At 34.6% G+C, this 11,752-nt stretch overlaps 2 protein-coding genes across 4 annotated transcripts; one reads left to right on the forward strand and one right to left on the reverse strand.

Annotated features, from left to right (window-relative positions):
* LOC128248337 (zinc finger protein 664-like) lies at positions 1-6,697 on the forward strand. Its single transcript, XM_052969345.1, has 2 exons — positions 1-60; positions 1,330-6,697. Exon 2 carries the CDS (start codon positions 1,586-1,588, stop codon positions 2,696-2,698), a length of 1,113 nt encoding a protein of 370 aa, XP_052825305.1. The 5' UTR covers positions 1-60; positions 1,330-1,585; the 3' UTR covers positions 2,699-6,697.
* Positions 6,698-6,766: 69 nt separating this feature from the next.
* Positions 6,767-11,570, reverse strand: LOC106881334 (zinc finger protein 239). Of its 3 annotated transcripts, none has more exons than XM_014931687.2 (3): positions 11,082-11,570; positions 10,227-10,407; positions 6,767-8,609 (listed from the first exon to the last, which is right to left on the reverse strand). In XM_014931687.2, the coding sequence occupies exon 3, from the start codon at positions 8,112-8,114 to the stop codon at positions 6,963-6,965; it is 1,152 nt and encodes a 383-aa protein (XP_014787173.1). In that variant the 5' UTR covers positions 8,115-8,609; positions 10,227-10,407; positions 11,082-11,570; the 3' UTR covers positions 6,767-6,962. The 3 variants fall into 3 exon arrangements, with proteins under 3 accessions (XP_014787173.1, XP_014787172.1, XP_014787174.1); XM_014931686.2 differs by having other exon boundaries at positions 10,227-10,410; XM_014931688.2 differs by lacking the exon at positions 10,227-10,407.
* Between the last annotated feature and the right edge of the window lie 182 nt (positions 11,571-11,752).

The raw sequence follows: 11,752 nt of genomic DNA on the forward strand, positions 1-11,752 counted from the left end.
CTATTACACTAAGTGACGAGAAATTACATAAGCCTAACTATCAACAGACTGTATTTTCGGGTATTTATTATCTTTTTTAGTTTCTTTCCCTAAACATTTGTAACTAATTTTTTTCTTTATATTTTGCCGATTCCACAAGTTTCTTTCTTACACGCACGCACGCACACACACACAGATAAGCATACCAAAATTACTTGGGTTTAAATCAGGATAATCTTCAAACTGTAGGTGCTTGTGTAAAGAACTTTCCATTATGTGCATTTTTTTGTTTCTTTTAATATATTTCTGAACTTCAAACAGCGAGTTAGAACATGCTTGGGGAAATCCGTAAACTTCTATTAATCGTATAATATATCCTGAATCTCGAGAATTAGTTATTTTTAATCAAATCCTTGTGACTTGAGAGTGTTAATACAACATAGGTACGCCATACAGCCACTTTACTGGCACTCTGCGGATTACGACGACGAGTGTTCCGGTTGATCCAATCAATGGAATAACCTGCTTGTGAAATGAATGTGCAAGTAGCTGAGTACTCCCCAGACACGCGTACCCTTAACGTAGTTCTCAGGGAGACTCAGCGTGACACAAAATGTAACAAGGCTGGCCGTTTGAAGCACAGGAACAACTCATTTTTTTTGCCAGCTGAGTGGACTGGAGCAACGTGAAATAAAGCGTCTTGCTCAAGGACACAACTTGTCGCCATAAATCGAATTCGTAATCTTACGATCGTGAGCCGAATACACTAACCACTAAGCCATGCGCCTTCACTACACATCCACTGGACACCTGGGAAAGACACATAGTGCTAGGCTTACACTCACCTGTGACATGAGTATGTTCATTAGTTTGTGTTTGAATCATACATGGCAGGGTTAGGACTCCTTGCCAAATTCAACATTTTTAGTTTTACCTTCTTAGAATTAGAGTACATAATCTATTATATGAACATTCCGAGACATTTCATAGCCAAACGGCACAAATTTGCTAATGGGACAGGACACCGGGACATATAGTATCTCTCTCTCCCGCTACGAAAGCAAATTTCTCATTTGTAAATTTGCAACAAATATGTTATGTTTCTAAATATTATCAATACTGTTGCAATCTACTCCATTGAAGGCCTATCTTTACAAAATTTCATTAAAAAAATGTCTATTTTTCAGAAAGTTATTGCCTGACACCAAGCCTCGTATATGCCCTCATTATGCACCACTATGTTAACTCCCTCTCTTTATACAATGTAAAGCATGATTAGAGAAATCAATCAACCAACAATTATTTGGCTGTTATATAGAGATTTTGTCTATTTTTTAATTTTTATTTCAGATTTTCTGTTGACATTGAGAGAACATCAACCAATGTATGAAATTTTAAAGACTGCAGAATTACATTATCATCAAGAAAGCTTGTGACAGTTTATCTAACTATGATTAAATTTCATTAATAATTGTGGTGTTGATTGGAAATATATTGGTTAGATGGTGATGGTCATATTGGAGAAAATTTGACATTACACCAGAACTATATTTTTGTTGTGTCTGATATCTGCTTCTTCTTTGAAATATTGGCAAAAGAGTAAATTATGGATGGGAAACTGTGTAGGAGTGAGGTTCATGGTGAAAAACACCCTGATAATCTTTGTGTATCTAATCAAACAATGTACATTGAAAAGAAATCAAATCTCAGTAGTAACAACGGTAAAATATTTGCACAAAGAACTAATACCTCAAAACATAAGATACTCAACACTAGCTCACTCCGTTACCAATGTGAAATTTGTGGTAAACGATTCCTAATAAAAAACTTTTTGTCTTTACATAAATGTATTCACACTTCAGATAAACTCTATCACTGTGACACCTGTGATAAAACATTCTCTGAGAGAAGTCAGTTAATTTGTCATATATGTTTCCACATTGGTGATGGATTATACAACTGTAATATTTGTGGTAAAACATTCCTTGCGAGAGGCAAATTAAATCGTCACAAACGGATTCACACGGGTGAGAAACCATATTACTGTGATATCTGTGGCAAAACATTCTGTGGGAATAGTAATTTGACTAGTCATAAATGTGTTCATACAGGGAAGAAAGCGTACCACTGTGATATTTGTGGTAAGTCATTCTCTCACAATAGTGCTTTGACTTGTCATAAACGTATTCACACAGGGGAGAAACCCTATCACTGTGATATCTGTGGTAAAACATTCTCACATACTAGTGGTGTAACATGTCATAAACGTATTCACACTGGTGAAAAACCATACCACTGTGATATTTGTAATAAAACATTCTCCCACAACAGCGGCTTAACGTGTCACAAACGTATACACTCAGGTGAGAAACCATACCATTGTGATATCTGTGGGAAAAATTTCTTTCAAAGTGGTAAATTAACAATCCATAAACGTCTTCACACAGGTGAGAAACCCTATCACTGTGAAACCTGTGGTAAAACATTCTCACGACATGATAGCTTAAACATTCACCAACGTTTCCATACAGGTGAAAAACCATATCACTGTGATATCTGTGGGAAAGCATTCTCTCAGAATACTCATTTGACTAGTCACAAACGTATTCATACTGGTGAAAAGCCATACTGCTGTGATATTTGTGGTAAAACATTCTCTCATAGTGGAATTTTATCAAATCATAAACACATTCACACTAGACATAAAGCATGGCACTAAAATATAACCTATGGTAAACATTGCCTCAGAATAGTAATTTAGCAAAGACCTGAACGGAAGATGAATCATAAAAGTTTGAACCAAAGAGAGAGCCTCTATGCAACAAAATTTCTTTTAAATCATACACTATTGTCTTTAGAAAAGATACATTGAATGCTGTAATCTGAAATGAACTATGTCTATAAGCAATAAACTTGTTTCACTTATTCAAACAATGTCCTTAAATATTATATTTGTCAGGAGTGGAGGCGCAATGGCCCAGTGGTTAGGGCAGCGGACATAGGATCGCGGTTTCGATTCCCAGACCGGGCATTGTGAGTGTTTATTGAGCAAAAACACCTAAAACTCCACGAGGCTCCGGCAGGGGATGGTGGCAAACCCTGCTGTACTCTTTCTCTCACTCTTACTTCCTGTTTCCGTTGTGCCTGTAATTCAAAGGGTCAGCTTTGTCACACTGTGTCACGCTGAATATCCCTGAGAACTACGTTAAAGGTACACGTGTCTGTGGAGTGCTCAGCCACTTGCACGTTAATTTCACGAGCAGGCTGTTCTGTTGATCGGATCAACTGGAACCCTCGACAACGTAAGCGACGGAGTGCCAACAACAACAACAACAATTTGTCAGGTTGATCATGATAATTAGGTAGAAGTGAGTGGTAAAGGTAAGAGGCTGTGTTCTACATGAATTACCCATCAATTAATGTTTTGCAGTTCATATATTTATTAATCAATTAATTGTATTTACATATATACAATGTATAAATTGTAATAAAAGTATGTTTTGTGATATTTAAAGTTTTAAACTGCGTAAGATGAAAATAATACTTTAGTTGATAGTGTTATGTATAACTGTACATAGTATAAACAGAGCAAGGCTAGTAATTATATGGAAAGATATTTGCATGTATATAAATATGTATGCCAGCATTACAACCCAAGTTTGATAACCTTTTGCTTGTTATTGCAAAAAACAAGTAGAAGAAAGTGAGAGCATCTCTTATGGAACTGAGTAACAGAATTTTGTGTAGCACCAAAGGTTCAATATTCCAACTTTAAATAACATTGAGCAAAACTTTTAGAAATACAATTTGGCAGGAATTCACAGTTGTCTTTAAAGTCTACTGCCTTACTGGTTACATTGCTTGCTGAAATTGGTTGAAAAAAATTCCTGTAGTCATTCATGCCTTTTAAGTTTTCAGAGCTGGTCATGCCTGGTCTGAATATAGGTGGAATCCTCATTGCACATTTAATAAATTGAGATTGTATTGTACTGACAGAGTCCATTTTGTGAACATTGGAACCATCACCAAACATGAATAAATTATATCACAAAACAAGCAACATATCCATGTCCTGTCTATTACATTGGTTTTTCACACATAAAAACACTGCATGATAAATCATGTAAAATGTATGATATATATGCAAATCTGCATGTTAGTTGCTTCATATTCAGTTATAATTATGCTAAGTACCATAGGCCTGACGGCAGAAGACCATTAAGTTGTCAATGGAAGCAGCAGAGGTTGCCTCAAAGTGGCAGTGAATTAGAAGATGTGAACCCTGGGAGGGTTAGTGCTAATAGGACAAAAGCTGGGGCTTGATCAACTCTGGCTGGTGGGCTTGATTGTTGAAAGACCTGGAACATCCAATGGTCTCTGGAAACATCACTGATGATGTGTTCAAGTACATCAAAGGATAATGTAGGGTAAAGTTATAGGTCTACTCTTTGTCCAAATTAGTGGCTTTTCTCCAATATCATCACCTTCATGGTTTTATTTTAACATTTAAAAGAAAATTTATATATATATTTTTTTTCGTGTTTAAAACTGTTGGACAATAAAACATAAACTCTGTCTATCTCAAACCAATTGTATGTGTTGCTTAGCAGTTTTAGACCAGGTGTCATTACTTCCTTCCATTGTCTATGTCAATTCATGACTCTTTTTGATCACCCTACATAACCATAATTGTGTGATTAACAACTTTACTTTCTTACCATATCATTCTGTGTTTGATCCTACTATGTGGCACGTAATGCAGGTATCTCCTACCAGTTTCAGGTTAACCGTGAAACATGTCAGATGACCTAATGGATAAAGTAGCAAATATCAAGTTGAGATGTTGGTGATTCATGCAGTTGTAATATTTATTCTCAACTTCCTAAAGTAGTTGATTTATATATATATGTAATTGCTGCTGTATTGATTTCTGTGAAAATATAACTTCACTACTTAGAACCATTTTTACAGTTCTTTCTGTCAGAGTTGAACTTTTGTGAACATTGTTCCAGAAGCCTCTATGACATTGTGATTTAGAATTAGTGTCAAGGTAATCTTTAACCTGGCCTAAACTATGAATTTGTAGTTTTGAAAAGTATTACTGTTTGAAAATGTGTAGTGGTTACATTTTCAACTGATTTAGAATGGATGAACTTAACCTTTTTCATACCAAGACATCTGAGACTGTCCTTGGTTCTGTGATACCAATTTCCCTGCTTGAAAGTGATCTAAATTCAATCCTTTCAAAATTTCATGTTAAATCAAGTTCCAAACACCTGTTTGATAATAACAAAAGTTATTTGACAAAATTTTATGTTAATTTCAAAATTCTTTGTAAGAAAGGCAGTGAATTTCAACAGAAATATGGTAATGAAAAGGTTAAGATCTAGTCTGGTTATATTTTACTGACACAGTTAATTTATCAGTGGTTTTACATTAGAAAATCCATTTTAATCAGTTATTTCTACAGAATATAAATGCATATTTTGATGTAAGAGTTAGCCTAAATCTTGTCCTTCAGAGAATTTTATTATTGCAAATATGAAGTACCAAACAAGTAGCGTGAAACAATTATGTTATACTGGAGTAAATAAAGATGTGATTTTTTTCATGTGATTATGTTTGTGTATGCCATGGCCAACCTTCAATCTTCTTTTTGTTAATTAAATCTATGGTTAAAATTGTGTTGGTGGCACATTTATGGTTTATAGTTCTTTACTATGTAAATGATCTGCTAATGGTAGCCTATCAGTCTCACGGTTAGGCTGTTGGTAACTTAACTGGCAATACACTGGGGCTTTACCTTAGTTTATGGAGGCTGGATGAACACTCTGGCAGGACAAAAAACATTATCTGTTGGCAAGAATAGACAAACTTAATGATTGTGGCCATCCATTAAATGTACAAATGGAGGCCTCATTAAAGTTTTTCGATCTAGCATTTCTGAATCTTGGTTGTCTATGTCAGATATATAGGCTTGCCTTTCCTTTGACCCAAAGGCATGGGTGAGAGAACCCTCATTGATAAATACAAAGACTGCCCAAAGTAACTTAAATCAGTCCTGGCTTTACTTTTCTTTTTTTCTTTGCATTGTTGAAAACAACACACATTCCACAATTAATATCCTATAAAAAGATTTTACTAAAAGTATTATTTCATATTAAATGTAAGCACAAGTAAAATGAATCATCTGGGATGTTTAAGTGAAGTTTTAAAAAGGAACATCACATACATAACTTAATGAGCGCAATATTAAATAATCAATGCATCCAAATCCAACCTTAAACACCAATGGTCAAGGGAATAAAATTGCAATAAGTATTATTCATTCAGCCCCCATGTGAGAGGTAGTATCAAATATAAAGGTACATAAACTTTTTGTTTGTGAGAATATAGAAGACTGGTGTTGGAAAAATCTGGTTACCAAAATGTGGTAAATGGAGCAGCCAGCTGAGCCAAAATAGTAAGCTATGGGTATGTAATGGTGAATACTAAGAGACCTACACAGAAACGATCATCTAAATGCTGTCCTGTTTCGTTTGTCTAGTGCATTGCAAAGTCTGCATGTAATGAGGTAGATGAAGTTGGTTAAAATTTTGAGTGACATTATTCTGGGATTTTAGATTGCTTATAGGTGTATTTTTGAGGTGAAGTTATAGAAGTGGCATCTGGTTAGGGGCGAGGATGTTTCTAATCAGCAGGTTATAGAGATTCCATTTCATTCTGATGGATGATAATAAAAATAAGACTGGGAAGATTGTTTTAGAAAGACATAAATATTACAATATGATATTTAATAATACAAAATATTCTTTAATAATTCAATTAACAAAACAATAGTATATAAACATGGCTTTCAAATATTTTGCATAATGTTTATAACATTACATTAACTGTCACACAGAAATTCCATTACGAAGTAATTATATATACAATTTCTTTTAAAATAATTCTACTGTTTTATCATTTGACTTTCTTTGGGATCAAAGTACCACTTTTAGAAAATGCTTCTTCACAGACATGGCACTGGATGGGTTGCCTGTGTGAACAGATCTGTGACGTGTTAAACTCTGCTTATCAACATATGCTTTACCACAAATATCACAATTGTATGGTCTCTCACCTGTGTGACCACGTACATGAAGTGTCAAATGACTGCTCTGAGAAAATGTTTTACCACAGATATCACAGTGGTATGGTTTCTCACCTGTATGAATGCGTGAATGTTGAGTTAAATGAGCATTCTGAGAGAATGTTTTATCACAAATATCACAGTGATATGGTTTCTCACCAGTGTGTGTGCGTATGTGTCTAGTCAATCCAGTTCTGTCAAAGAAGGTTTTCTCACAAATATCACAGTAAAATGGTTTATCTCCTGTGTGAACCTGTTTGTGAATAGTTAAACTTTGACAAGCAGAGAAAGTTTTTCCACAGATATCACAGTGATATGGTTTCTCACTTGTGTGAATACGTTTGTGATGAATCATGTTACCTCTTTGAGAAAATGCTTTCCCACAGACATCACAGCTGTATGGCTTTTCATTTGTGTGAATGGATATGTGTCTATTCAAATAAGAACTTCCAGAAAATGTTTTAGCACAAATACCACATTGATATGGTTTTTCTCCTGTGTGAGTTCGTTTATGAATAGTTAATTTATGACTTTGAGAATATCTTTTCCCACAGATATCACAGCAATATGGTTTCTCACCTGAGTGAGAATATTTGTGTGTAGTCAAATGAGCTTGCTGAGAGAATGCTCTCCCACAAATATCACACTGGTAAGGTTTTTCACCTGTATGAATACGTTTATGCTTAGTTAAATTACCGCTGTCAGAAAAGGCTTTGTCACAGATTATGCATTGATAAACTTTCTTATCCTTCTGAACATTTTTATGCAAAGATAAAGAACTGGTTTTAGCAATTGTTTTACTATAAATTTTTAAATATTTAAGCTTTGAGCTTTTATGAAGCAATTTTTGCTTAAATAAGGTATCAGATTGTGTGAATGTTTTCATATCACTTTGAAAGTAATATGATACCTTCTCTGTATCTTCATATGTCTGATAAGATATGTCACTGGATTCAGCCTCTGTTTGATCACAAGCCTGACTCTCACCCAGTTTATTCTCCATAATTACTACACAAATATTCTAAAATATTCTGTTATTGTCAAATACCTCCATGGAGAATACTAAAGTGCTTGAATCCACTTAATAAATATTGAAGTTGCAATGTATTTTCTTTTGAACTAAAAAGTGATATCTGATAAAGACTGATGATGTCTCAGTCATAAAGAAACAGTTTCATGATATTTTATTTGGACAGTTTTTGTTTTTTCCTAGAGTCCATTCTTGGAATTAAAAACCAGCAAGTAAACTGACCCTAGTTTTCGATAGACACTCAGATACAAAAGAAATTACACGTAAACCAAGATAGATATTATGTTATCAAGTCTATATTGTATTATCTGTTTATAACCATAATTTAAACTTCACAGAAACCTAATCAAGGTCATAAAGAATAGTTAATTGAGTTTTTTGATAATGTCTGTCTTCTTTCTTCAAAGTATGCCAAAGTCCTTGATAAATCTTGGATCAGCAATTACCATCTCAATGTCACCATAAATCCTGAAATAAAGAATATAAGGTAAAAAGGACAATGAAATAGTAACACAAAGAGATGTTGGAATAATAAAGAAAAATGAGAAAATAGTTACAGAGAAAACATACATAAGGATGACTATGAAGTGCAAGTGGATAATGTAGTGTGCAGGTGAGTCTGTAGGAAGACAGGATAAATTTCTCTTTTTCCTGGAGCACAAGTTAGTTGTTTGGACAGACACTAACCAGGTAGGGTTGGCGTTGTACACATTCAAACAACTTCCACCCAAGGCTAGAATGTGCCTTCAAACAAAGTTAATTCAGTTGCTGCTAGTACGTTGTTGAATTGACCACATCGTTTGAAGCTTCTCATTCTATCAGCCTCATCCAGAACATGCTTTCCTGGTTATTATGTTCCTGAGTAATTCTGACTCTTCATACCTAATTTTTCTCTTGACTGTCAAGTTGTATGCTGTGATGAGTTTCATCATCATCATCGTCGTAGTTTAACGTCCGCTTTCCATGCTAGCATGGGTTGGACGATTTGACTGAGGACTGGTGAAACCAGATGGCTACACCAGGCTCCAATCTGATTTGGCAGAGTTTCTACAGCTGGATGCCCTTCCTAACGCCAACCACTCCGAGAGTGAAGTGGGTGCCTTTACGTGCCACCGGCATGAAGGCCAGTCAGGCGGTACTGGCAACGGCCATGCTCAAAATGGTGTTATGTCAATTTATCCGGCTTGCAGAATTTAGTCTCTTCAGTAGTACTAGCGTCTGTACTATGGAATTTATATCCAACTTCATCTAAAAGGCAGTTGAACCCATGTAAATATGTAGTAAGTGAAACCAAATCTATTCATGTCTTCCACTATATTCTTGTCAGACTGAGGTCTAAACTTTATGGTTTGTACACAATAAAAGGTCCCTGTTGCACACAATTGTTCAGCGTTCTAAAAGTGTGTAAAATAAATTGTTTTATTAGATTAAAATAAAATTATTGCCTTCTGATTCTCTCTGTATACAGTTGACTTTCTGCATTATGACATTCTTGAATGAAACTAATGTTTGTACTAATCGAATTTATCATGGTTATTTGAATGTATATTCTGATAACCTTTGCATATTGATTTACAAGGTGTTTAATAAATTTCTGTACTGCGTCATATTACTGACTATCATATCTTTTGCTAAAAGTCCTTTAGAGTGGAGATAATGATGGGATACATAGAAAGAACAGAAGAGATACTGTGAACGAATAGATAAGTCAAAGATGTTATCTGCATAGTAAGCAATAATTTAGCTAGTGTTTGCATATTTCATTAAAAAAAAATCCATTTCCAAAACGTCAAGCAAAATTCAATTATTAAAAATTCCCTAGCATGCTAGAAATAGCAACAGTAAAGTTCTTTGCAGCTCTAAAACATTTTGTCTCCCTCATTATTATAACAATAATATATTTGTTAATTAAATGCTACTGTTTACATAATGTAACTTCTCATTTTCATTCTAGCATTATTACAACTTGATGTCTCCCCCTATGCTCTGACTTCGTTTCCTTATAACAAAGAAAGGGGAGAGGAGGAGTGTTTATTGGACATGTCCACTACAGACTGCTAAATGTTTGGAGAAAAAAAAACATACTCAGAATAAAACAGCAGTTATATTTTCATATGAGTGCTTCCGGCCACTGTGTCTGAAGACTCGTCAATACTGCCAAGCGCAACAATTGATACATAACATTCTGACCATAAACAGAAATATAGGGCTCGACGATATAAATACAAGTTTGCTGAGCCGATTAGTTCGATCTGCATAAACAGTGCTTCTTTGACAGTAGTGTGTCGATGTTGAAAGGCAAAGGAAAAAGACAGAAGAGTTGCAACATTAGAATATATCAAAATTGAAACTCATGCTTGAAAAATCTGATGAATTTTATGATAAAGTTTACGAGTATGACAGCAACAGTATGCACTACGATTTAAAAGATGAGCAAATCTTAAAATAGTTTTCACTTAACTTTTGTTACTTAATATGATGATTAACACGTCTAATTAGAAATAACACGAGAAGATACAATCAACGGTTGGGTGTAAATATATTTAATGTTTCCACCGCATTTTGGTTTAATTATATCTTGTTAAAATACAATAATTAAGCATGAATACAAGATAAACCTATATATCTATGTACACACACGAGGACTCGATGAAATAGAAAATTTCCCTGGATGTCAGAAATAAAGGCTGACTAAAAATTGATTTGGCTGAATTAACACTCAGTTGACAACGAGAGAAAAAAACGAAGGAGTACATCGTGATAACATGTGATAATTAATAAACAAATACTAGAGGTTACCATGTTTAATGTCGGCTAAAAATTTCTAAAAGTGAACAGATAATAGAGATTAAACATAAAAGCAAAATAACATGTAACCATTAATACATATTATGAGTTGTCACAACAGAGATGTTACCATTAGAAATACTAAAACCTTACATTCAATAGTTTTCTTTCTGTCTTTTCTCAAAATTTGGTACAATAACACAAGGATGAACAGACATTAACTGTAGTGCGACAAAATTTAGACACACTTCCGTAGTTTTAAGTAGCTATCTATCAGCTGCATTTTCGTAAAAGGATTTCTCTTTCTATAACTATTTGCTGGCATATAAAAAATGCGCTTTCCTTTTCAATTTTTGAGTGTATGAAAAAAATTGTCCTGCATCTTATGCGCCCCTATTACAGACTGAATGTCCTAGGCTAGGGAGCCGAATAAGTATATGTTTGTTTCGTTCAATAACGTAGAATATTCGGTAAATTTTGAGAAATACACCCGCACGCGTTCACTAAGAAAAAAAAACTGCGTATTTTTTACGTGGAATCAAGGGTGTTATTTGATTCTTTCACCGGCACGATTTTCACTAAGAAAGCAAACAAAACAAAAAAAAAACTCGGATTTTTTGCGTGGAATCAAGTACCCTGACCTCCTAATAAGCTACAAACTCCTTATTTTTGTTCGGAAAAAAAGTGGGAGGGAGAACGCCCCCCCCCCACCATATCCTGGAATCATTGGAATTTTTTTATTTTTTCGTTGAATGAATCCGGTGATCTCCTAATATGCTACAAAACCCATTTTTGGGTCCGGAAAACGGGGTTGGGTGAGGTGG

Source organism: Octopus bimaculoides, chromosome 7, assembly GCF_001194135.2.
Source record: "Octopus bimaculoides isolate UCB-OBI-ISO-001 chromosome 7, ASM119413v2, whole genome shotgun sequence".
NCBI classification, from domain to species: domain Eukaryota; kingdom Metazoa; phylum Mollusca; class Cephalopoda; order Octopoda; family Octopodidae; genus Octopus; species Octopus bimaculoides.

Coding starts and splice junctions, on each gene's coding strand:
- LOC106881334 (XM_014931688.2), bottom strand. CDS start 8,114: ATGGAGAATAAACTGGGTGAGAGTCAGGCTTGTGATCAAACAGAGGCT.
- LOC128248337 (XM_052969345.1), top strand. CDS start 1,586: ATGGATGGGAAACTGTGTAGGAGTGAGGTTCATGGTGAAAAACACCCT.